This window comes from Anopheles marshallii, chromosome 3 (assembly GCF_943734725.1).
Source record: "Anopheles marshallii chromosome 3, idAnoMarsDA_429_01, whole genome shotgun sequence".
In the NCBI taxonomy this organism is placed as follows: Eukaryota; Metazoa; Arthropoda; class Insecta; order Diptera; family Culicidae; genus Anopheles; species Anopheles marshallii.
In genome coordinates, this window is record NC_071327.1 from 81,904,163 (window position 1) to 81,929,426 (window position 25,264).

Sequence of the window (25,264 nt, forward strand, 5' to 3'; positions counted from 1 at the left end):
GCGAATGGTATTTTTTATCAAACTTTGGAGTTGAAATCCTTTTTTGGCAGCCAAAATATGGCAGCTCTGGTGAAGAATTGTTGGAAAAATTATTCGCTTATTGAATGGCTCGAACCGGCAAATTAAGCTTATCACAGTTGGAACTCTTGATTGAGTTTATGTCATAATAGATTTAACGCTTTCCCTTCTCCCGTGGATGACGGATCAGTATCTTTATGATGTAACGATTTTCCCATGGTGCAGAATAACGCATTTAAAATCCCTGTATCCCCGTCCAAGGCAGGTTGATGAGACGATTAATTGCTGCTCATAAAATGAGATTCCCCTTGAGCTGTTGTAGTTGTTTTTTTTTACCTAACTTGCATCAAAACTGGTGCACTATTTAATCGTTTGCAAATCGTCATAAATAAAGGAATGGGAAAAGCATAACCAACGACATAAGTCCATTTAAATGTCGTACACAAATTCAAAAAAACAAGTAGGGTAAAGATAATTCCCGCTCGAACCCAAGGGGTGCTTGTGACGCGAGATGCAATTGAATGCAGCCTAAAAAGGACCATGCAATGGGGTGATATTGTCCTAGATGCGTCCAGTTCTCCCTTTCCAGTTCTCATCACCCCTACTCTGGGATAGTTTAGCTTTCAGTTCTCCCAATCCCACGATTCTATAAACGTCGGTAGGTCCGATATGATGGGACCGTTTCGATGAGTACGAGATTTTCCCGTGTGCCTTCTCGACCGCAACCTCGGGTGAGACATTTCCCGGCAGTGGCGAATCGGGACAAAATTTTCTCATCGGAAAATAAACCATAAACCAAACGTGGCAAAAGTGTGTGCATGAGAAGCAGGGTTGAATGAAGGAGAAACCGTGTGGCAAGGAAAGGCAAGGAAGGAAAGCATTTATTCTAATGTCACGAAGAACGAGAGGCAAACATTCGGAAAGGGAATGGTTTGCGATCTGCTCATGTGTGTAGGTTGTGCAAAAGTCTCTCTTCCCACCCTACACCCCAATGCCTGGTGGCCTCTGGAACACGAGCGCTAATTATGGTTTTATCTTTTTCCCATGTATGTTTGCTGCTCTGGTCACTTTCCACCGTTGCGCCTCGTGGAGGTGAGACGGGAAAGTGTGTGAGAATGGAACTGACAAAATCGTCGCATTTAATGCATCGTTGGGTTTTTCGGGCAAAACCTCCGACCTCGCCTAGTCCACACGTCGGTTAATATGTCGCTTCCTAGCAGCGACTGGCTTGAGACGACCGCTTCCCTTTTGCCATTCTTCTGCCCTATCTAGTTCGGTTCTGGTTCGCGATTCGAATCGAATTCCAACTTGTGACTGTGTGTTCTTCCTTCTGCTGCCTTCAGAGGGGGATAGGGAATTCTCATTCCCGACCTTGCCACTGCCTTTCGGAAGTATGATAGCTTTCGCTTTCCATCCTCGGCTGCCGGTTCTTCCCGCGAGACAGTTTGTTTTCGTGTTTCCCATGGCCGTGGCGTGTGACTGGGAAACAATCTTTGGATTTGGATGCCTGTGCCTGTTATGTGAGAGATTTCTGTGTATTTTTACGGACCTGCCGGGATCGATCTTGCCGCTGTGTTCTAACCGATCACTCTGGACGAACCGTGGGGGAACGTTACTTATTTTTCTATTCCGCCAAGGGTTTCTTCGTTTGAAGTGGGTTATCTTTTTAAGTAGGCGTACTCCGAAAGGGAACTCATCAGTTTTGTTTTTATTGTGTAAGCGGAAAACTTCCAAGCAGAGGTGTGATATTTTGCGTTTTTTGTCTTACAGATTCTGTGTCACATTTCTACAACGAACTTCTCATGAAGTATTCAAAACGTATATGTTGAACGCCCATATGTTTCTATTCAGTTAAGAAACACATGTTGAAAATACCGCCTAAGCATAGTTACACTACTCTCTAGTCCCTGGCCTGAACTTTGTCCAGGTTATTCCCTAGGTACCTAACTTTTTCGCACAATTTTTCCAAACATTAAAATACCTTCAACGATTACTTTTTTATTGAGCTATTCTTACCATATTTTTTCGTGAGCGAAAAATTTAAACTCAAGAAACTCCAATACACCTTTCTTGAAGCTAGTTTCTCTTGCAGCAACGAATCAGGAAGACTGACAAAGTGTTCTCCTCCTAATATTGTCTGTTGCGCAATTAACGGCTCGATTCATTGGAATTGAATTGTTATCCTTTTGTGTGACATGTCGCTCGATCGATCTGTCTAACGAGCATCAAACAGAAGTCAGAACAAACCCGGCTAGTTTCCTGAATGTCCTGCGTCATGGAACGATCATTAGACGAGCTCAATCCCTTTCCATGATCGACGTTTAACGAGCGATATCTTTCCGAAAGGCTTTTCACCTTCCGCCAGGACACAGACGTAGCGTGTTTTGTGGGTTTGGCCATCTAACACGTTCCCAATTAACGTCCCGCTGTGGTATCGGAGTTTTCCTTTTGCTTTAAAATCACATAAACTTCAATTCCACGTTGTTGTTCCGGGTTGATTTTGGTCGATTGTCTTTTCGCCTCTTGCCGCTTGACCATCTGCTGTCGTGTTGCGTCAAACTCTGCAACATAGAGATGTTACCCACCCAATTAATGGACGACGCTTTGACCATAGCCTTTTGTCAAGTGGTGGGTGGTTGAGTGGCTATTATTGTTGCAAATCATTGGAGTGGTTTTTGCAACAGCTGACCAACACCGGACCAAGGTTTAGATAAGGCAAAGGGCTTGGTCACTTCTCTAGCGAGTGCCCTCTTTTTTTCAACCTCATTCAAAATTAGCAAACATTTGCCTGAGGGCACAATGTTTTCTTTAATCACCATGAAACGAGCAGCGATTATGATTATTTTCAATTTAACCTTTCTCGGTATTTAAAACCATTAGTTTTAACACCGAGGCAACCCGGGAAATCCCTTGGATGGCTATTCCACGCATGCAAGCGGATGGAAATGTCCTATAGTAAAAAAAACAGTTTTCCTCTGCCGCCATCCAGATTAGTCATGGTCTTTTTATGCTTTATGCGTTACTGCCGTTGTGATAGCGCTTTGGGTGCAGTTGTTGAAACTACATGTTGACACATTCGCTCGAGCACATGTTGCAAATTCGTCACGGTCTCGGTACAAAAAAGTGCCCTGTTGAAGTGTAGGCGCGTGGTACAACAAATAAAAGTCACAAGTTACTATGCTGGCTATCGAGCAACACTGGCAATGGACAGCAACATTATGCGATGTAGTTTTGGGGTTTTTTTTTTGTTATTGCAGCACGAATAATTTTAAAATATTGCACGCTTATCACGATGCACACTCATTGTGACGCAAGGCAAAGCGGTGGTACGTACAATATGGCACTTTATCAATTGCACGGTCGTAACATGGCTTAGCTAACCGACGACCCCTCTTGTACAGTACCGTGTGTTAAATTGCACGTCGTGTATTTTTTAAGTTAATCATAATGTGTGAAAAATCACTCGATGTTTTTAGGTGACGTGTTTCTGACGCCTTTTCATGGAGGGAAATTAAGTTGTTAAAGAGAACTTCTGAGCATCAAGAAGTATGTTTATTAAGATCAGCAATGGATATGACATTTTTTCATTAGTTCTGACCCCAACGACTTTCTATGGCGATTCGCCGAAAGTACACAATGACAGTTAAAATTTATTGTTTACTCCTAATCTGCAACATGCATTCGAGCCCACGAAACCCGATAATTATTGGCCCATTGGTCAATCGTTCGAGTAAATGTCTGTTTTCCATTATTCGCATACGACAGAATTCCCAATCGGCCCGACCAAACTAATCAACATCCCATTCAAATGAGTTACGATTGCAAATATTTTGGATCGTAAATAATTTTAAGCGCTGCACTTACGCATCCCTCCCTTATTCGGCGAAACAATCGATCGCCCATCATAAACTTTGGCAGTACATAAACATGCGAGTGCCCTTTTCTGATATTCCCAAACGGTCATAGAAAGCAGCCAACAATTTGCATTATCCCGGTCAGATCGACCCAATCATTTGGTGTCTTTGAAACTTGGACACCCTAACCATTGACCTTCGGCGTTGACAGACGATTAATCGAAACCTTTCTTTTTCGCTTGATTAAATTAAATTCATTCCTGGCAGGGTTTGCTTTCGCCTCAATCGATATCCGTCCATACAACTGGAGAGAGACTTTGGAGACGATGTTGACAAAGGTGTACCCCGCAGGGGGAGGAACTCAAACAGTCGAATCCTTCCGCCCCGCAACAGCTCACACACGATCTCACCGTGCGTGTTAAAGTGGATATCGTTCCCTTCCGATTGGGCACCGAAACATGAAGCAGAGCGGGCGGAAGTTGTGAATTTAATTAACATTTGCACTGGGAGGATTTTAATGTGCCCTGGAAAATGGTTCGTCTACTGAAAAGGAAACTGTTGAGCGATGAGCGATGAGGGTTTACGCCGTGAGTTTCGAAACAGTTGACAATCATATTCACTTGCAGCGCCTTTATCTTCTTTGCCCTCACCATTCTTTCTCCGCCATTGGTACTGACATTATTTTCAGACACGTGACCGGACGCGTGTGGCTCGTTGTTAGGTGATTTTGAATGTTGCTTTTCAATTTTATTACTTTTGCCGGCTACATGCATGATTATTGTTCACTGTACTTCATTTGTTGCATGTGGATTGCTTATTATTGTTGCCTTATTTTCGTACGTTTCAGTAAGGATTTAAAGTGAATGAGTTTGAAATGCAAAAAAAAGGGAACGACTACGTGTCAAAAAATATCGAATTTCCTTCGAACCGGATTTGAACCAGTGACCTATGGATTTCTACTCGATCGGAAAGCTTGAGATCAAGTGCACCACCGGAGTGGTAACAATTGTTTACTTTCCAAATTTTCTACAGTCCACCGCTCTACCAACTGAGCTATCGAAGGCTTCGAGGTTTGCTTTCGAAAGGTAAGCAGAAAAGCCGTCACTTTTCCACCTCCAGTTACTGGGACTTCAACGTCGATTTGCACGTTTGCAGGCGATAGTAGAGCAGGGCTCGGCCACTTCCATTTGGCTTTAATCTAGAGCTCGTAGTGGGGACGCATTATCGCTTGGAGCTATTGGTTGGAACGGTGGTGGTGGAGCAAAATAAAACATTGGACAGCATTGGCCAGAGTTAGCAAAATAAAGCTTACAATTCGCTCTCCTTCGAACCGGATTTGAACCAGTGACCTATGGATTACTATTTGACTTGGAGGAGATCAAATGCATTGCTGCAGGAGTGTTCCTCCCCCACACACTATCTACAGTCCACCGCTCTACCAACTGAGCTATCGAAGGTGTTGTGAAGAGAGCACTTTGGAGTGTTAGCAACTTCTGGATCAATAACTCCAAATCTATCAAAACGCCTGCTCGACTTGGGATGTCATTTCAGGCCTTCGACTGTTAAAGTCGTCCAGTACCATTCTCATGACGTTACTAGGCCCTTCTATATCGTCGCTACCGTCTTTCCACACTCGAAGAGCCTCAACATATTTTGTACAGATATTTAAAAAGTTCATTCATTGAAATAAAAAAAAATGATGAAGACTTCCTTCGAACCGGATTTGAACCAGTGACCTATGGATTTCTTTACAATATATGAAAGCGATCGCTAATGCATTTTTTGGTGGTGCATTTGATCGCCTTTCACCTTTTCTACAGTCCACCGCTCTACCAACTGAGCTATCGAAGGCGATGAAAATGTGGCCGTCCCGCTTGTTTTATAAACTCCGATAGCCCGTTTTTGATAGGCCTTGAGAGTTTTAATCATGAGTATAAAAACATTGTGCAGCCAACATCATACACGCACGTAACATGAGGCGAAAGTAAGTCATTGTACCGTTTTGGCCTACTCAACCAACGATCGAAGTGGGGGTCCGTTCGTTGTTTTGTTTACAGCAGAAAGGAACCAATCAGCTGCTGTGACTGGCCAACGTTTGTTGCTAGTGCGAATTTGCCCCTGCTCGAGCAAAGCTACTTTGGAGTGGGCAAATATGTAGATAATGGTTGGGGGTTGTGTTGACGAACGGCTCCTGACTAGCTCCACATCACATGGAATGAATTGTTCATCAGATGAATTGCTCATCTTATGGAGAAGGGATAATGTTGCTATAAATAGCAGCACGATCGTACGATGTTGAAGTAGAGATTTCAGCGGAGCAAGAAAAAAGTTATGCTCTCTCTCTCTCCTTCGAACCGGATTTGAACCAGTGACCTATGGATTACTTTGAAGGGGCAAAGTCTCTTCCACCACTAGCGAACCAAACTAGAGTCAAATGGGTAAATGGGCTCGATAATTTATTTAAGAAGCGACGATTCTTAAATTTTGAAAGCAACAATGGGTTTTGATCTCTAGACTAGTGGTGGGGTGGGGTGGGAACAGACCCCCCGCCGCTTTTGAAAGTGTTCCCAACATATACATATGTTGAAGAGATTTGCCTCGCCTTACTACAGTCCACCGCTCTACCAACTGAGCTATCGAAGGATCGGCGAAGAAAGCGTGCAATAGGATGGTTTTATACCAACTGTACGTCGAGGTTATCGAATGACCTATGTAAATGATTGCCTTTGCACTTAGTTGTCACAGTGTGCAGACTTATAAAATTAATAATAATCTATATTTTCACAAAACCATGAACAATGTCGGAGGCTATTTTTTATATTTTCCGGTTTTCTTCTTCGTACGAAAAAAAAACATCCTTTCCCGCTTAGGGTTGTAAAATTAACACAAAGAACCCTACCTCACCAGAGGATGCACGCTGTGGCGTTCAACTTCTTGATCGCGTGGCGGTCACGTGTCGTATTTTCCGGGAGTTAAATCGTTAGTTGGCGATTCTTTAGCCTGTGCGTGCAGCTGAGCAATGGGTTTTATTTTCCATTAAAAAAAGTACTCTCGGAAACGGAACCACCATCTCTCGTTCGTTCGCCATTTCTGGTGTTGCTTTCGGGCTACAGAAGAAAAGTGACACAAAAGTAGCAAAGTACACTCGATAGTTCAAACGATTTATTCGGTGAGCTGGATTAAGATGAAGGTGGGGTTGGAAACGAATGTTCGGAGGAGTTTCTTTGGCGTAGAAAATTCATAATTATTTCCACTTTGTCCGATTGGTGGCGTATTCCAGGGCGACAATCCGGAGTAATGAGTCGTTGCGCAGCAGGACGCTCGTAGGTGCTAAGCCGCTAGCATGGTAATGTTGGTTGGATGTTATGGATAAAACCTCAGAAAACTTAATAATAATGATACATAAAGCGGGTGATGGAACATATTTTATGGTTGTGCCACGTTTTTGTTCCCTATAAAGCAAATATTCTTGAAGATTCGTCTAAAAAGTGCAGAGCAGTAAAACCATATTTATTACAAACTTTGGTTGCTTAATGGAGAATTGTTGTTGCAGCTTAATTGGTTATATGATGATAATCTTTTTCAAGATCATAAGGGTAACGATATAAGGTAATGAGAACGAAAAAATAAAGAAGGTAAATTTTGTTATTTAATTTGGTATTAAACTGTCCTACTGACTATTACTTTAGACTTGAAACATCTTCCAACAATACAAATCTAGCCTTACTTAGCCCTGAATTGCCCAAATCTGGACGAAATAATATGGTACGCATTGAAATAAAAAACAATAAAACAACAAAAACACTTGAAGGAAAATTCGCTAAAAAAAAAAAACAAAAGACCAATGTCTCCCATTCGCTTGACGCTGGGACTTCCTGTTTGCCACTATGTGATCATCATTAATTTCTTCACTCCACCCTGCTGCTTCACTATTGCATATCCACTCCCTTTGTCCATCTTCCTTCTGTGCCCTTTCGCACAACAGTTTGCCAGAAAGTAAATATTAATCACAAGCCTCTACTGCACGCAGAACGCAGGAAATGGCGTTTTTAAATGGCGTAATGCGTGCACCGTTTTTACGATTGACTCCCGGTGTTTTCTCTCTCCCGAGCCGATTATATTACGATGTTGCAAATTCGACCTCGCGAAACGGGTTTTCTTTCTTCGTGGAAGAAGCAATCTTGTTGTTTTGCTCCGGTCAAGGAAGAAAAACGGTTCGGGTATGGTTTGAAGTTTTGTGAATGAGCCAGGATGTTGACGACTTTCATTCATTTATTTCTCAATCTGTAAAAAAAGCACACACACTCACACACACAACTGCTCTGCGTATTGGGGATGGTTGGTGAACAACGCGTACAGAGGAAGCAATTGATTGACGGGCTGCGTTCGCTCGCCACTATCAAAGTTTGTCCCAAAGGAGTGGTAACACTCCTTTCAGGTGTTGTCGTAATCGAGAATACACTGAAAATGCGTGAGAAAACGCGATTCTCGCCGTTTGTTTCGCCTGCACCTGTGAGCTCGAATGCACTTGCACGTGTGCAATGGTTTGGTTGGCGGAAGACGCTTCTCAGGCAAGAAGCCCCTTTGGTGACCTTGATAAAACACGGGCAAAGCATAATGTATACCTTGAATATTCGGGAAAACGCGACTCGAGGAGGAGAGAGAGAGAGAGAGACAGAGAGATAGATCGTACGATCGTACGGGTCGGTGACGCATTTAAATTTAATCACCTTCATTCGGGACTCTGCACGGAAGCTGACAAATGGTGGTAGCGGTGCTGTGAGAGTGAGTTTTCCCACAGGACTTTTTTATCCTTTTTTCAAGAAAAAGCACACCGAACAACATCGAACAGTCGTCTATATGAAAAAAAACGGAGTACAAAAAGAAATGCTTTAAATTTGTGTTGTGCTTCCTTGGCCGTTGATTACACATCGGAGGAGTGCGGCGTGGACCTATTCGTTCGATCGGCAGTGAGGTTATGATAACGCAAAGCTGCTTTCGGGGCAGGAAATGAAAATCAACGTGAGCTGACACGAAGAACGTTCGCGAAAAGGATGAGCTAAAAATCAGACTAAAATACACGCTTTATTAGCGGTTCTGCAATTGACTGGTTGCGGGTAGCGCTATAAGCAATCGGCGACAGTTGGTTGCGGTAGGAGATGAGAACGAAGGAAAGTGACAGAGAAATTAAAGAAGGATTCTGTGAGGCTCTCGAAATGATTGTAATTAATTTTATGTTCTTTGGAGAACAGTGTGCATGCACTTGATGCAGCTCTGTTCTGGATGCACTTCTCGCAAGAAAATGAATTAACAGACTGCTGATTGGAGTGAGCATTGTTCGTTTCTTTGTGAAATTAAATTACTCGTTATTGGATCGTTCCGCCGGGTTTGCTCCGGTGGACTCCGGGTACTGATTTTTGCACTCGATTCTACCATCTTCCACTTCCCTCTACCGTCATTTCGTTTGTGTTCTGGTTTGCAGTATTTTATAAATGACCAGCACGAAAAGATTGCGAGAAAAGAGGACGCATTTGAGGTGCTTATGTCTGTGTGGTACAGTATGCTTTCCACCTTTCGCTACCGGCGAAAAGAACACGGAAAAAGGGATGATTAAAATTGATTTAATTCGAACCAAATTGGGCGGAAACTTACAACCGTAAGTTGTGAACGATCGTCTGCATTGGGAGAATGGAAATGTGGAATAAAAAACAAAAAAAAAACAAAACCCCAAACTTGCATTTATTGTGTCGGTTCCCATGGTTTGGGGAAACATATCCACGATTGTTGGGAGTCATGTTTTTTTTTTGTTGCTGAGTGCATAAAAATCCCACATATGAATGCAGGGGAGTAGCGAAATGATGAGTAAGGTAGAAGAATTAATTTCGAAAATTATGCACTTTACCAATTGAGTAACAAATTGGCTGACGCAAGCTTTAATGTGCGTTGTTTATGGTTATAGTGCTACTGTTCGCTTCATTCGGTTGCAGTTACATTAAATTCCTTTTTTTTACTTTGGTCGATGTGTTTCTTTCGCACTGGTTCTCACACAAACGACCTGCGATTGAACGATTTTACGTTTGCATTTGAGAGCCGAAAGGATTTGGTTTGGAGTAGCGAGGAAATAATCTTTAGCTGGTCAATCAATGCAACGAATCATCTTACACAGCGCCTTCGATAGCTCAGTTGGTAGAGCGGTGGACTGTAGAAAGGCTAAGGAGAAGGGATCGTGTTCGAATGGTTGTCCAAAAATGTGATCCACATCCAGCGAATAGAAATCCATAGGTCACTGGTTCAAATCCGGTTCGAAGGATCAAGTACTATTTTTTTAAATTTCTAATCTCTCCTAACTAATCTCCTTGAACGCTTCTAAATTCCTTATTTGTACTCTCTGGTAGTATTATTTGCGATTATCACATTTCCAAATTATTAACTTTTCTATACATACAATCTCACGTCGAACAACTGTCTTATCAGTCCCATTCAAGTTCAACTCCCCGTAATTTAAAAGCATTTTCATCTTTCTGTTACCTCATCGCCTTCGATAGCTCAGTTGGTAGAGCGGTGGACTGTAGAAAAGGTGAAAGGCGATCAAATGCACCACCAAAAAAATGCATTAGCGATCGCTTTCATATATAGTAAAGAAATCCATAGGTCACTGGTTCAAATCCGGTTCGAAGGAAGTCTTCAATATTTTTTTTTATTTCAGTCAATGAACTTTTGAAATATCTGTGCAAAATATGTTGAGGCTCTTTGAGTGTGGAAAGACGGTAGCGACGATATAAAAGGGGTAACGTCATGAGAATGGTACTGGACGACTTTAACAGTCGAAGGCCTGAAATGACATCCCAAGTCGAGCTGGCGTTTTGATAGATTTGGAGTTATTGATCCAGAAGTTGCTAACACTCCAAAGTGCTCTCTTCACAACACCTTCGATAGCAATTTTTTTTTCATCTTCCTCTGCATCTTTCATGCATTCTTTAACTCAGTGTGCAATGTACTCAACTACGCGCCAGATGATGAATACATCCGATTCTCGTTTGTATCTTCAACCTTGAAAGCTTAATGCCACACGCTCATGGAAATAAGGTTGAAGGTAATTTAATTAAATCGAACAAACTCATTCCATCGATGTGCATATATGTGTTAAACTAGATTTCAATGGGACATTTCTATCATCCTTCGGGCGGTGAGATGATGATTCCGCTCCCAGCTAAATAAAAGAACCTTTCTGCAACCGCAACGAAAATGGTGGCGCGATTGGAGGCCAGGCACGAACCGTTCGAGCAAACAAATGCAGGCATTGATTAGTGAACATTGTTCTCATCGACTGTCGTGTGTCACTGTGAACCTGTCTGTAGAGTGGTGGACATCTGGAGGAAAAATGTGTGCCACAAAAAGGGACAATCAGTACACGATAGAGTTGAAGCGTGAGCGTTGCTAGCAGAGGTGGATCTCGAAGAAAATCAATTTAAATGCATCATATCCATCATGCTTTATCTATTTAAAAAGCAAGTACCCAACTGTTTGTCCATCAGTAGTGTACGCAACTGGGGGAAGGAGTTTTATTTTATGGAGTTATTGATACAGTAACCATTATAGTTTGAATTTACGGATGTTCATCTCTTCCCTCCGGAAAGTTGTTTCGTTCCGAATAATCCACAAAACATGGCCTATGACAAGCTGCTAACCCTAAAGCGTGTCCGTTTGCTCGTCAGAATGTCCTGCCAACCGAATCTCCTCCCACTCCGTAAAATCCTCCGTAAACACCAACCTTGACGACCACCATCTTTTCCTTGATGTGTCCTTAATCCGTCGGGTCCTGTTTGCGACGACCCCTGCGGAGATAATTGGAAATTGTATTCCACAAGAACTTGGTATATTTTGCTGCGTCAAGGACGAAGTAGGAACACGAGAATCTTCCGTCGCATTCTCCTATGAAAAACACCCCACGAAAGCGATCCTTTGTAAAAACGCCGTCTAAACGACAAGAGCGACCACCGTTCGGTCGTTCGCCGCCGTCACTCATCAGTCATCTTTGCTGGACGACCCTTCCAGAGCCGTACAGCGTAAAAGATCCAGAAGATTTCGCTCCGTATCCTGCAAAATCCAACGCAATTAGAGTCGCGCTCATATTCGTCCACTTTGGAATCGGTTTGGGCACGTGGCGCTACTCTTGTTTCGTCCTTTCAAGCGTCTCTCCGCATTCTATCCTGTGTGTATATGTCCTTCGAACACAGAAACAGGGCAAGGGCGCGTGTGTTTTTTTGTTTGCTTCCGCCAATCGAGTCACCGGATTATGCACTTTGTTGTTTCGCTCCGATTCCGTTTGGCCTATCCGAGGTGGCCCTACCGTTCTAGGTTAGGGTTGTATTTTATTTCGTTCTTTTGCCGCCGGATTGCTTCTCGCAGAAGCAGGTCATACATAAATCACCTTAGGGAGAGACGCATTTCTACGTCCATTTTATTTCCCGTCCGTGTGCTGAAGATGAGAGGACGGTGTGGCTGCAGGTTTCGATAATACAATTATGGTTTGTTTATTTTGATTACGTTTCATGTTTGCAGAATATACGTAGATGCTCTGCGATTCTTAGTTTGTCTGCACTTTCGAATTTATCATGTTCGAGAAACAAAAGATCGATCGATGTACATTTGTTATCGGGTGATCTTCATCCTTTATTTGGTTATTTGGTTTTCAGACTTGAACGTATTTTTATTCTTCCACATCTGGCTATCAGATGCATTACAAGAGCTCAGTGTGACGGTGACACCTTCGACATTAAATAAAGAAATAAAAAAGATCACACAGGAAGAGACCGTTTCGTGGGAAACGAAACATTTCACCGAAGAAACAGCGTTCATAATTTTGCCGAGGATCATTTCTTCCTCGCCTACTTTGTCGATAATGGGGTAAGGGATTTTATATTTACCACGGTAATCTCTCCACCATTGGAAGCGATTTAACAGCAATCCTGCCCCAAAAAGAAATGCGCGACCCGGAAGAGAAAGCGGCCAACTCATTTACACAGCCGCCTGAACTGAGCTCCGTTTCCGTTTGTCCTTGTACGGTGTGAAATCGAAAGAGAAGACAGACAATTAGCACGAGAAGCTACAAAATTATCCTCGTTTTTGATACTGTTTTCAGCTTGTGTGCTTTTTTGTTGGGCTTCTTTTGGGACAATCAACTTGTGCGAGCCAATTCTGGTAGGTGGCCAGTGTTTTGAGTGGTGTTTTTCTTTCCTTTCCTTCGAAATTGTACCTTAAAACAGGGGAGGTTGGTGTGTAGAGTTGGCAGCAATCTCACGAGATATTTGGCGCCGTGGATGGTTGTGAAAAAAATGAATGGATATTATATAGAGCACTACGAAGCGAGTTGGTCAATCAATCGCACTGATACGAATGCTATTGCAACACAAACAAAGAGCATGTTTCATTGCAGTTTAGTTTAAATTAGTGTACTTCATTTATGAGGAACATGATTCATTTCTTAATGAACTTTTACTGCCAGCTCCACATCGTCAGTTCGCTATCAATCCCCACTATGGGTTTCCTATTTACTATTGCTTTGTGGATCCCATTATTGTTGGTAGGCCTTTATGATCGTTCAGTAACAGGCATGCATTCGTAGCCTTCGATAGCTCAGTTGGTAGAGCGGTGGACTGTAGAAGTTAGCTCGGCGCGTTGAGTTGCGTGTGGTTTGACTTTGGTTGTGTATGTTTACTATTCGTGAGTCTGCTGAAAAACTTTGTGTTGTAATTGCAAACAATGCACACTTTCTCTCTCTCTGCTGTTTCCATCATCCAACAACTTTGTCTCTCCCCCATCTCAGCCCTCTGTGTGTATCAGTAATCCATAGGTCACTGGTTCAAATCCGGTTCGAAGGAAAAAAGAGATTTTTTGTTCGATTATTTTTAATGTAATTTTTTCGAGTAAGTGTTCTTATTGTCATAAAAATGTATTTAGAAATAAGTTTGTATATTTTTCATCTTCCACATCTTCTGAAGCTTAATTAGACTGTGGTAGCTAAGAGGAGTCGTAGCTCTGTGATAATAATGTATCGCTGATTGGTTATCCAATTCGATTTGGAGGTGTATGCTGTTTTAGTTTTTTTTTACATTAACGAACCTTAGCGGAGTAAAAGGAAAACATTGAGAAGTGTTGTTTCCTTGGGAAACATTACTTAAATCGCTCACTTGCACTTTATTCACAGTTCTCCCTTTGTGTGTGAAAATGTTCAACTCCCACTAAGCGGAGTTTTGTTAATATTGCTATTTGGATCACACTCGTTTTGGGCCAGTCACGATCATTACTAGCTCCGGTTGCATTTTCCCTTTCCTTAAATTAAGCACCAACATTAAACGCCGTCGTATGGTGTGAGAAATACAACGCAACGTGAAAAAAAGAACGTAACGTGAAGAACGTAAGTAAAAACAAAAAAAAAACATTAACAGAAGATAGATGCAAGCAGTAGCAATTGAAGAATGAAACGTTAAAAAGAAGCACATTCAGACGGTAGAAGAAAACAACGATACACACACAAGGTGTGCAACATACACAACAGTTCGATAAGCATCGTGGGAAAGCGTGCGGTGAAACACAAAACTCCCTTTCCGACTCACCTGCGCTCAGGGGTTGATTTCCTCGGCTCCCTTCGGGTTTTTTACGCTGGGACACCTTCGATCGATTCGATATTGCTTCACGTTGCGCTTCCCTTTTTTCCATCCATTCTGACCAGCTTGTCAGCTTTGCATTGGTAATGATAATAATAATAAGAACCCCGATGCATTTGAGGCGATGGTGTGATGAAGGGGGAGGCACCGTAGGGGATCACCGTATCACGAACGGCGTTGAAGTACACCACCAAGCAGGCAGCCCGCGGAGGAGCCAGAAAGCAAGGCAAGAATGAGTGCCGCGATACAGCAATCCGGGCCACCCTTTCCCGCCCGCCACCCTCTGCTGTGTGGGGCGACTGGGCTCGATGTTTGTGGCTCCTCCGTTGTCCTGGGGGAAACGGAAAAGCAAGAAGACATGCTTCACACTGGCCATCGGAAGTGAGAAAAATTAAAAGAACTCGTACGATGTATAAGTGGGTACCCGGTGGCTGCCACCCATCGGTACGCGAGTGTGCGTGTGCGGGGAGCGATGGAGGGCGGCCGAGTCGAGTAGATGAGGGGAGAGCAGACAAGAAGAAGCCCCCGATGGAACGGAAGTCAGTCACTAAGTGCACTTTCGTATGCGCCGTTTATACGCAATTCGCTTGATAAGGCAACCGAGATACGAGTTCATCAAATCAAAGTAAGCAGTGAAAGAGAAAAGGACAGCAAGAGGCAGAGAGCAAACGAGACAGCGCGTTTGTTTTGATGCGACGCTTACGTCACTGTTGGGCGAAGCGTGGGAACGCATCGCAACCATGGTTACGCAGGGGCAGTAAACAAGCCCATCATTTTTTTTCTCCCCGTTTGTTCGTTTTTCCATTCATTTCCCGGCATCGGATCGGATTTTCGGTTTCTTGTTGGTGTTCATTCTATTGTCCCTCGGGAAGGGGAATTTTCGGAACGGAGTGTTCATCTGTCCATTTGGAAGGAAAGACGAGAAAATGAGAAAATAATCAAATCAAGTGTATGCCTACATTACAACTCCTGGGACAGGTTGTCTAAGTTCCTTACTCCACATTAAGTGTATCTTTCAATTGTTATCAATTGGTTTTTATTTTTATTATGTTCTTTGCAGTGGCTGGAATCGTGATCAAATGAAAGACTGGCTGGAAGTTCTCCGAAAGAAGAAATGTGCCACTGAACAGAAGCATTAACTTCACGGCTGAAGACTTCTCTGGCGTAATAAGTAGTTTACTGTGCCAGCTACTGAGACCAAAAAGAACATTTTACCGTACTTCATCGTCAGAAATTCCCCTCCAAATGAACTGCCGGAGAAAAGGTTTTAAGATGAACCAGATGAACCCCTATTCGAACGCGCAACAGAGATCGATACATACGAAAAGCAAAGAGGAAACGAGAGAGCACAGAACGTTCGGCATTAGTCAGCGCTCGTTCGTTTGTTTCGCGATGCCGACGCAGAGGCTCGACACTTGGCTTTGCGTACATGGAAAGCGTAAAACATCGAATAAAGTTGAAACCAACATCGAGCATGCAAGGTGTGTGTATTGTTCGCTATCCGTCCGGTGAAGGATTGCGCGTGTGACGATTGCATTCTTCCACTAGCGAGCGTTCGAGGTGTATCGCGCGTATTTCGGAGTGGTGTAAGGCGACCACAGCGGCAACTTGCAAAACGGGAAATTGTGTTTTAATCGATCATTAGTGAAACGTTTCGATTCGATTCGAAAGCAAACGGGCAAACCAAGCGCCGGCACACTAACATTGCGCGGCTGGTGTGTGCGGGCGGTGTGAGAGAAGTGCGTAAATTGGCACTGCAGAAAATGGAAGTGAAATTGAGTTTGTTTCATTAAGGGTTGATTGGATTTTAGCAGAGCAGTTCGGTTGTGAAGCGTGAAAATTCCGACCATAGTGTCCATCCGTTCCGTCCGTCAATGATGATGGTGCCTCGTGCCATATGCTATTGGGCATAGTGTGCTGTGTGTTGCCATTTAATTTCTAGCTCCAGTCACAAGCGCCAAGGTTCGCTTGTGCGGGAATAGCTAATAGAATAAAATAAGTCAAGAGTTTGTTGGTGAAGTGGTGTCAATGTGTGCGATCGATCTTTAACGAGGCAAAATTCAATACAAATACGATCGATCAAAAGCAAACGGAGCGTGAATTGCAGAACTGCCGAGCAGTGAGATTTGAAACACGTCTGGTGGAGGATTACTAAGACGATGACCATGTCGCATCTACTGAAGCAGACGAAAAAATGCTGTGCGAAGGTATGTATAATTGCAAAAGAATGCCGTCTTGCGAGTCGTGGTGGATAAATCAAATTACAGCATCGCTCTAAAGTTCCCTGTGTGCAATGGAATGGAAGTTATCCATAACGGACATTTGTCTTGTGACCCAGTAAAACTGAGATTAAATTAGCAACTTCCCTGTTCTGTGCTGAAGTCCTCAGTCCAAACTGACCGGCAGGCCTCAATTTTACGCCGTTCCACAGCTGTTCTATTGCAGACAGAGGGACAGAGTTTCCCTTCCCATGGACGAAAGGCCTAAAACGGACGAAAATCTCCAAACATCTCAAAGCCGCTAGCATCAAATTTTAAAAGACAGCTGCTGCTGCTGCTGCGGAAGGAATCCCCGAAAATCGTCCTCTCAGCTCGATGTCTCTCTGTCACTCCACCCTCTTTGGGCTGGTTCCCTTTCAGTCCGTCAATTTCTACTTCCTCTCCCATGCGTACGCCAACGATAATGGATGGTAAGGGACCGTTCTTGGGCAAGAGTTTTTTCCAACTTTCCCACGCCGACGATCAACGGCGCGCGAGACATGGGATATGATGTGGAGTAGTAAGCTGAAGGCAAAAAAAAATCACTCACACACACGCACATAAGGGACAAGGGGCACCTGCTTCCTACCAAACAAACGATCCGGAGGAATAAAAAAATACACAACGTTTCGGTTCTCGTGCTTGGCTTGCTGCTACGCTGGCTTAGGGCTTATTATTTAGGGATTCAATGTCCCGGGGTGAGCTTGTCAAGAAAGGGGCCATGAGCCAATCCAGGCGCTCGCTGCCTTCCATTCGATAGGGGTCCGTGTACTGTTTGCTAGAACCCTGATGGGTTCCCTGGTAATGATCGACATCAACCACGATGTCAACGCGAGGGACATTTTCACACACCATTTTTTTTTCATTTCCCACTAGCTTCCCAGTGGCTGGCGCTGCAGTAGTATGGGTTCTAGAAACGGTAGCCCACGCTTTCCCTGCGGCATGTGGAATTGAATTTAAGCTGGATGGTTGTTTGTTTCCTGCCCACCCTTCACCATTCCATCATGTCGGGGAATGTAAGTATTTGGCCTGAAACTGCTGAATCTTATTCAAACGACCTTTGAGGTTGCATGTCACTTGGACGGCGTTCGGCGAAATGAGATGTACCGTTTGAGTTTATAAAAATTTGGATAGAAATTCCCATGAAAGCCATACTTACGTACGGGGTGGAATTGATGGAAAAGCGAATGAACAGTGATTAAAGGGAGATTAAGGCGATACGGTTGACATATTTCAATGCTTCACACAGTGAATGACATATTTCTTGATACATGTCAGGATAATGCAGAATATTTTTATCGAAATTCTTCTTTTATGAAACAAGTTACCAGTTTTGATAGTCGTCAGAAAATTCCGATTTAGATTTGAACCCGGAATGCTCGGGTTCGTAAGTGATGCTCTTACCTTCTGCTCTGTAGGGAACTGATTGTTCCTGAGCAAAAACATATGTCTGTTCTACAAGGGATACAAATTTGGTGCTGATTCCAACATACGCTCGCCTAAACTATCACTCCCCAAGTGAGACATGAACGATAATAGGTGCGTTGTAGCGTAAATTGCACCCCCCCCCCCCTAGGCCAACAATGTATCCTTCGCCTGGGAGACCTGATTTCCACTGGCAGCAAAACTCACTACCGGAAGTTTGAAACTAGATTGCATTAACTCATCCCGGCGTATGCAACACGGTCGTGCAACAGTTCGTCACCCTTGCTCCGTGGCCATCGTTCCTGTGCTTTCACCGTGCAGATTCGCTCCCTGGCGGGAGGATGGTTGAAAATTTCACCCACAATGACACATTGAATACATTTTCACATTCAACGCAGGATGATAGAAAACTTCTGTGGCTGTGGCCTCGTGTGTTGCGTTGCTTCGCCGATACGCGAGCTACCATCATCAAATATTTAAAGCAAAAACTCATCCTGGGGATGTGGTGGACGAGAGTGAGCCGTTGCATAGTTGGTTTGCTCGTGCCTTGCGGTAATGTCCGCGACCGTCATGTGGTTTTTGCCTTCCGATCGATTGTGGTACAGTGCCGACCATCAGCTGCAAATAACTTAAGTGAACCTTTGCTGACCTGACCTGACATCGTGTTTTGGACATGCAAAATAGAAAGAAAAAAAACAGGCAAAATTAAGCGCACCTCCGTAGTAATTAAGTTTGTGCAAATCAATCCCAGCGTGGGGTCATTTATTCTACAAAAGTAACGATTTCAAAAGCATCATTTTTAATATACGAATCGCTGCTTTTTTGTGCCATTATCGGAATGGGAATCCTCGACACCTCGGACTGGGAAACATAACTTTTTGCTTTCTCCATGAAACCTTATTGTCCCACAAGATCCCCATCCCAAGTAATCTTCATTCCAAGAAGGCAGGCGGAAAAGGATTGCCTTCGTCTATTGAGCGTGCAGTCAAATTTGACCACGGGAACAAAAATAGCCCCGATGGCGCGGTCTGAAAAGCAAATGGGGTTTGAAATATGGAAGCGCAAAAAATTATAATTGCGTGTTTTCTATCAACGTGAGAAAAATCTGTGGAAGAATCGTTTAAATGCATCAACCACCACCACCTACTCGTCCCTTCTTCGCTTCTCGCTACATTTGGTAAATGTGGATTTTTTTTTGTAAACCGAGACGGAGACCACATTTTCAAGGTCTAGTCTTTCCGCTCGTTTCGAAGCTCTGAGAGGTATATTCATTCACAGAATTGAACCCTTTTTTTCGGAAGAGGGAGTATTCAGGGAAACCGTTTTCAGTTCAGCCAAACCCCTTATTCCGTTCTATTCGTTACGCTACTACGAACCTTCATCAACCGGGTAAATTGCTGGCTTTATCGGGCCGAAAGACACTACCGACGAATGGCAACGGTCACGAAGGCAACTCGTGATGGCAAGTTTGCGACATTACGGTTTGAGTTGGTAAAGCTAATATTTGGATCCATTTAAAAGTGCCCAGCATTTCCACACAATAAAACGGCGGTGTCCGCAGTCCCTAGGTTGGAACGATCAGATGGAAGGGTGTGAAAAATCCTCAAGATCACAAAACACTGCCAAGTGCCCTGGTGCTGGTGGCAACTGGTGAGTCATCTCCGTTTGTGTCTGTCCGCTCCGTGGAAAAGCTGAAATGAGCTCCAAGACAAGGAAGACTTCCCGAAAATCCCTTTCGTGACTCACGAAAGATGATTATCCTGGGCTTGGCTGTCTCGTTCTCACCTCGCTACTTGCAACTTCCCACAGCTACTGGTGGGAATGTTCCTCCGCACCCTCCGGCAAACAGGGGGTGTTGGATGTGGCGACGGAAAACGGATAAATATTATCTTTCCCACGCCATCCTTGCTACGGTGGAGGTCCATCTATGCGGGAAGAGCCTAAGCTTTTGCTTCACTCATCCAGACCCAGCCATAAGGGCGATGAAGCACGATGAGGCAAAAGTTAATTGGAGTTGAGTCGAGTTGCGTTGAGTTTGTGGAAGTCCGTCCTCCCCTTGTCGAACGAGTGCTCTAGAACAATAACGATTATTGTTCGCGTTTCGAAAACTTTTTACCCTCCTGCAACACTTGCATAATGGTAAATAAATGTTGGCTTTTGCTTTATCTAGCCATTCCGCCTTGTTTGGTAGTCGTCCTACTTCCTTCTCCCGTCGAGTCAGCTGGCGTGCGGGGCAAGCGGCCGCAGATAAGATTTAACAACTTACGTTTCCCATGGTGTGTGAGGTGCAACATCATCATCAGCATGATGATCGTGCATCATAAACATGATGACTGCACAAAACCCTTCGTTGCATTAGCATCAACATAAAACACGATCGCACAGTCAGACATGGAAGCAAAGGAAGTGACTGTGTGTGAGAGAGGGAGCAAACAAAAAAATCAAGGAGAAGGTTCTTTAATTCCCATACGAAGGAACTTTCAGTTCGTAAAACCGGATTTCATATTTGTTGCTTCCTTTTCTTTACGAGAAGCTTGAGATGTTGCTACACGCAAACTTGTCGGGGCCGAGATTGAGACGCTCTTTCTCTCTTTCTCTCTCTATCTCTTGTCTGTCGGATGCTAATGGACGTTCGGTCCTTGTGCAACCAGTTCCCGGCCAATGCATGCACCTTTTACCACCTGAGGGTAATAAGGGGAGCCCCAAGAAAGTATTGAACACTGTGTTGTGTTGCGTTTTTTTTTTCGAGGATCAAATTGCATCTAAAGAAACACCGGGGCCCGGTTTTTTTGTACTTTGCCAAACGGTTTGTTAATGTTTCTTTTAGTCCTGTTTCGGTTTTTCGATATTTGTAAATGGGAATCGTTTTTTTTTTTTTAAGGAGCCTGAAAGTATGCAATCGTTTTACACCGGAGGATCGATCGTTTAACAAACCATATAAAACATTAATAAAATCAATACTTTACGATGTTTAATCTAGCGAAAGGATTAAAGTGGCGTTTTTCATCAATTATTTGTCTCAACAAAAGTACATTTCACCAATTGAATGTACTTCATTCACTTCAACCAGTGTGCAGAATGCTGCGTGACTCTTAATGATGCCCGAGCGCAGCGTCTTTGGTTGCTAAACTGTTGCATAAATTCGCAACACGTTCGCTTTTTTGGCGACAATGGACGCGACCGGGCTCGAGTACGGCTTTTTAAAACGGCAACAATTACCGGAACGATCCGCTTCCTTTGGACAGTGACTCTCTTTCTGCTGACCCCTGGACGGTGCCACGGGATGAGGCACGGGATGGTGGGGTGTGCAGATTGTTGTCGCCGGTCGTGGTTGTCGATGGAGCGAAAAAAAAAATCCCCCCAATCCGCATCATTCAGCTTTTGCTGTAGTTTTTTTTTGTTGGTTGTTTCGGACTGAGATGCTGCAGAGTGATTATGCTTGTTTTTTTCCCTTTTTCCGCGTGTAATAATAATATTACCGCAAACTGTGCGTGGCCTCGCCTTCGTCTCGCCACAGCACGTTATGGCGTACCGTTGTCGTGATTCAAGTTTTTTGCTTTGGTGCTTTGTTTGTTCCTGTTTGCAAGGATTCCCGTGTTGGTTGGGGTTTTTTTTTCATCCTTCAAGCACAACAAACAAGCAAAAACACCTTAGTCCATCGGTCTCTCTCGTTCGCTCCTTTGGGATCTTGTTTCAACTTCCTTTTTCGATGGAAGACTGTAGGGGAAGTCGTCGTCGCACATCATAAATGAAAGAAACAAAGTAAGAATTTTGGGTCGCACAAAGTGGATAAGAAGCAACACAAATCTGACATTCCCGTTGGGACTTTGGGTGGAGTTGGCAGGAAGGAAGGGGGGAGGGGAGTGTACCGACAACCGGATCCGGTGGGAATCGAGATCCTTGGGAACCGGAGTCATCCGCGATATGGTTTTGCGTTGTTTCTGGAGAAACTGTGCCTTTTTATTTGCGCCTTTTTCTTCAATCATTCTTTCCTGACTGTTTTATACTATTTCGCAATTTCGACAGCTGGACTAACGCAACAACAACAACAACAGGTTCCTCTCATCAGCCGAACCCGAACGATCGTTCCGCAAATCTCCTGCTCCCATCCGAGGTTGGTTGGTCTAAAGGTGGGATTTTGAAGCTGAGATTAAGGAACCTGGCGAAATAAATGGCTTCGCGCGAAAACCACCTTCAGTGTGCGATACACATTATACCTTTATGGTGTCCTGCGCCATTTTCTTTCCAACTTTATTGCTCAAAAGTTCTTGTGACAATTTCCCTTCTAATAGGTTTCATTCTTTCTCATCAACAGATCATTCGCAAGCTGTCCTTCAATCCGGCCTCTACTACGAACGGAAGCAGTGCTGCAGATCAGTCGCCCACCAACAATGGGCATGGGCTGAACAATCGCATAACGGCCAAGTATGTGCTGCACAAAAACTGTACACCAACCCGGTGTAAGGTTCAGCCAAGAGACACGAGCGTCGTGGACGATGCTGCTGTCGAGGGTTGGATGGAAACGCGAATGGCACAGGATGGCGGGTTCTATGCGCTAGGTGACGGAGGATCTCCGAATCCATCCCCACCGCCCATTCCCGAAACACAGAACAACTACAAACTGAGTCGCAGCATGAAGAATCTGCCCAAGAAGCGTACCAACATCACGAGCAACAAGAACGTCAACCTTCGCAAGTGCTTCCGGCTACGCTCGAAAACCTTCGACGGACCACTAACGGAGGGCGAAACGGTGAGGACGACGTCCGAAACACTTGGCAGCTCTCCCTCCATCGTTGAGACTGGTGTGGGTGAACGGCGGGAGGTAGTGGTCGCCGACTCGATGACCCTAGCGAGTAACAACAGCAGCAGCCGATTGCTCGGTGCTAAGCTGGATAAGATCAGCAAAAGCCTGATGCGTGCTGGTGACGGGGAAGGATCGTTGGACATTGCGAAACCTCTCTTCCTGTCCGCGAGTAAACATCGGCGTAGTAACTACAATCACATCGAAGGTGATGACGAGGACACGGTGCGGGATGAAGATGAGAGTCAGCGTCAGGCACGCTGGAGACAAGACGAAGAGCTAGTCCTCACGTCTGCCGCCAGTACAACCACCCTGGGCAGGAGAGAACAACGGTTAGAACAAGAGACGACCCTGTCGACGATGGTGGAGGAAGATCCTGCTGGACAGACGCCGTCGGTGATGGAGCGACTTACGGTTGCTGAAACGGCTGCAGCACTTCTCTTCGAGAAGGTTAAGTACGACCGTACCAAGCGGTACCTGATCGATCAGCTTACGGACGCTGCCGGAGAGCGCGGTGGTACACCGAGCTCATCATCCTGCTGTTCGTCACCGTTCCATCTGGCGAAAAGTGATGATTTTGTCGATCCGTGGAAGAACTACAACATCCGTGGTGGTGCCAGCTGGGACAAGGTATCCAAAAGTCCATGGGATTCTTCCGCCAAACCGAGCCCAGTTCGTGGCGATCACTGTAAGGCGCCTTCATCAGCCCAAACGTCCCTGGACATCGCGCAACAGCAGCAGACACCCCAGCACCCAACCATCCCCGCTTATCAACCGATGCGTACACACTGGAACCCGTTCGAGTATTCGCCGGCTCATCTGGCGAGGCTTACTGGTGGGTCCCAGCAGACACCATCTCCACAGCACCACCACCACCAGCAGTACCGACCGGCATTCCAGGTGCAAACGGACGTTTGGGAGAATCTCAACAGCAAGCACTACGAGATCGACACGGATGTGGTGTGGCGGTCGACACGCTGCTCGTCCCGACGTACCAGCGCCAGCACGGTGGAGACATGGATCGACGACGAAACGTTCGATAACTCGTTCAACGAGGAGCTCGAGCGTCGCTGTGCAACACTCAAGATCTGTGAGTGAGTGCCATCGGGGGGGTGGTGCGGCAAACTGTAACATCCGATTCCGTCCGACAGTGGACCACTCGAGTGGATCACTCCTTCTCTTCCATTTTGCATACCTGTGTGGAAGATTGTTTGAAGTGAGTGTGTTCAACTCGGAACCTCCGGAAGGCACTGTTGTCTGAAGGCAATATTAGCTAGCAACACACGCTTGTGGTGTCCAGTACGCAGGGTGCCATCGAAGCAGAGAAAGGGAAATTATTTCTTATATGATAATTATGATGTTTTTTTGTGATATAGAGTACGTTATGCGTATATTCCACTCTTTTCTGTTTACAGTTGCGCTTTAATTTAGTTCTTACACACCAGAAGTACATTTAATATTTAAAACGCCGCGTTTAGAGAACAAGCGAAAGTGATAATAAGTTAATGAGAATTCTTAAAAGTTACAAAATAAGAGACAAAGTGAGGATATTCTTAACATGTTTCATATCAAACAATGGAATCAAACCATGACATATTTCCCAATATTAATCGGGAACTGATTTCTCCATGATTTCAAATCCGCTTTTACCTGTAGGAATGCACCGGAATTCACTTTCATTTGATCCCTAAACGTCGTGTAAACGCTGCTTCACTCCGTATGCATGCGTGTGTAAATTATCGATCGATTGATTAGTGTGCGTATTGTTTTACTAATGCGTAAGAAGCCTTTACCAAGAACCTTGTCATGTATGCAATCAGGGAATGGGAATGTGTGTGGGGGAAGTGATACAAAAGAAGCTAAAAGACGGACGGGCCATAGACAGTTGTGACGCGCGGAACACGGTAATGCTTACCCGCTTAATTGAGAGAACGTGAAGCTTTAATTAGTGTTTTGTATTCACAGTGAACAGCACAGCACAAGAAACAAGTGTAAAAGATAAACACACACAAACCCCTAATCACAGCTCGAGCACCTGAAGAGATTAGAGAAAACAAAACAATAATCAAATAAAAGGAGACCATTAACAAATGCGGGCCCCTTAGATTCCTGCGGGAAAGGCCAATCGTACGGAAATTAGAAACCGTTTATAGAAGGCAAGACAGAAGGCGTTAGTAGAGGAATCAAGTTGGTCCTTAGGGATGGTAGCGAAAGAGAGAGAGAGAGAAAGGGAGAGAGAGA

The 25,264-nt window shown here is 44.4% G+C and overlaps 1 protein-coding gene and 7 non-coding genes across 8 annotated transcripts; 4 read left to right on the forward strand and 4 right to left on the reverse strand.

Annotated features, from left to right (window-relative positions):
* Window positions 1-4,790: 4,790 nt before the first annotated feature.
* Trnay-gua (transfer RNA tyrosine (anticodon GUA)) lies at window positions 4,791-4,935 on the reverse strand. Its single transcript has 2 exons — window positions 4,899-4,935; window positions 4,791-4,826 (listed from the first exon to the last, which is right to left on the reverse strand). It is a non-coding gene; the product is annotated as a tRNA-Tyr (tRNA).
* Window positions 4,936-5,193: 258 nt separating this feature from the next.
* Window positions 5,194-5,329, reverse strand: Trnay-gua (transfer RNA tyrosine (anticodon GUA)). The gene is made up of 2 exons: window positions 5,293-5,329; window positions 5,194-5,229 (listed from the first exon to the last, which is right to left on the reverse strand). It is a non-coding gene; the product is annotated as a tRNA-Tyr (tRNA).
* Window positions 5,330-5,580: 251 nt separating this feature from the next.
* Trnay-gua (transfer RNA tyrosine (anticodon GUA)) lies at window positions 5,581-5,723 on the reverse strand. Its single transcript has 2 exons — window positions 5,687-5,723; window positions 5,581-5,616 (listed from the first exon to the last, which is right to left on the reverse strand). It is a non-coding gene; the product is annotated as a tRNA-Tyr (tRNA).
* Window positions 5,724-6,217: 494 nt separating this feature from the next.
* Window positions 6,218-6,515, reverse strand: Trnay-gua (transfer RNA tyrosine (anticodon GUA)). Its single transcript has 2 exons — window positions 6,479-6,515; window positions 6,218-6,253 (listed from the first exon to the last, which is right to left on the reverse strand). It is a non-coding gene; the product is annotated as a tRNA-Tyr (tRNA).
* Window positions 6,516-10,040: 3,525 nt separating this feature from the next.
* Window positions 10,041-10,182, forward strand: Trnay-gua (transfer RNA tyrosine (anticodon GUA)). Its single transcript has 2 exons — window positions 10,041-10,077; window positions 10,147-10,182. It is a non-coding gene; the product is annotated as a tRNA-Tyr (tRNA).
* A 225-nt stretch (window positions 10,183-10,407) lies between these two features.
* Trnay-gua (transfer RNA tyrosine (anticodon GUA)) lies at window positions 10,408-10,551 on the forward strand. Its single transcript has 2 exons — window positions 10,408-10,444; window positions 10,516-10,551. It is a non-coding gene; the product is annotated as a tRNA-Tyr (tRNA).
* A 2,946-nt stretch (window positions 10,552-13,497) lies between these two features.
* Trnay-gua (transfer RNA tyrosine (anticodon GUA)) lies at window positions 13,498-13,753 on the forward strand. Its single transcript has 2 exons — window positions 13,498-13,534; window positions 13,718-13,753. It is a non-coding gene; the product is annotated as a tRNA-Tyr (tRNA).
* A 2,945-nt stretch (window positions 13,754-16,698) lies between these two features.
* LOC128715031 (uncharacterized) lies at window positions 16,699-24,121 on the forward strand. The gene is made up of 2 exons (XM_053809912.1): window positions 16,699-16,746; window positions 22,538-24,121. The coding sequence occupies exons 1-2, from the start codon at window positions 16,699-16,701 to the stop codon at window positions 24,119-24,121; spliced, it is 1,632 nt and encodes a 543-aa protein (XP_053665887.1).
* The last annotated feature ends 1,143 nt before the right edge of the window (window positions 24,122-25,264 follow it).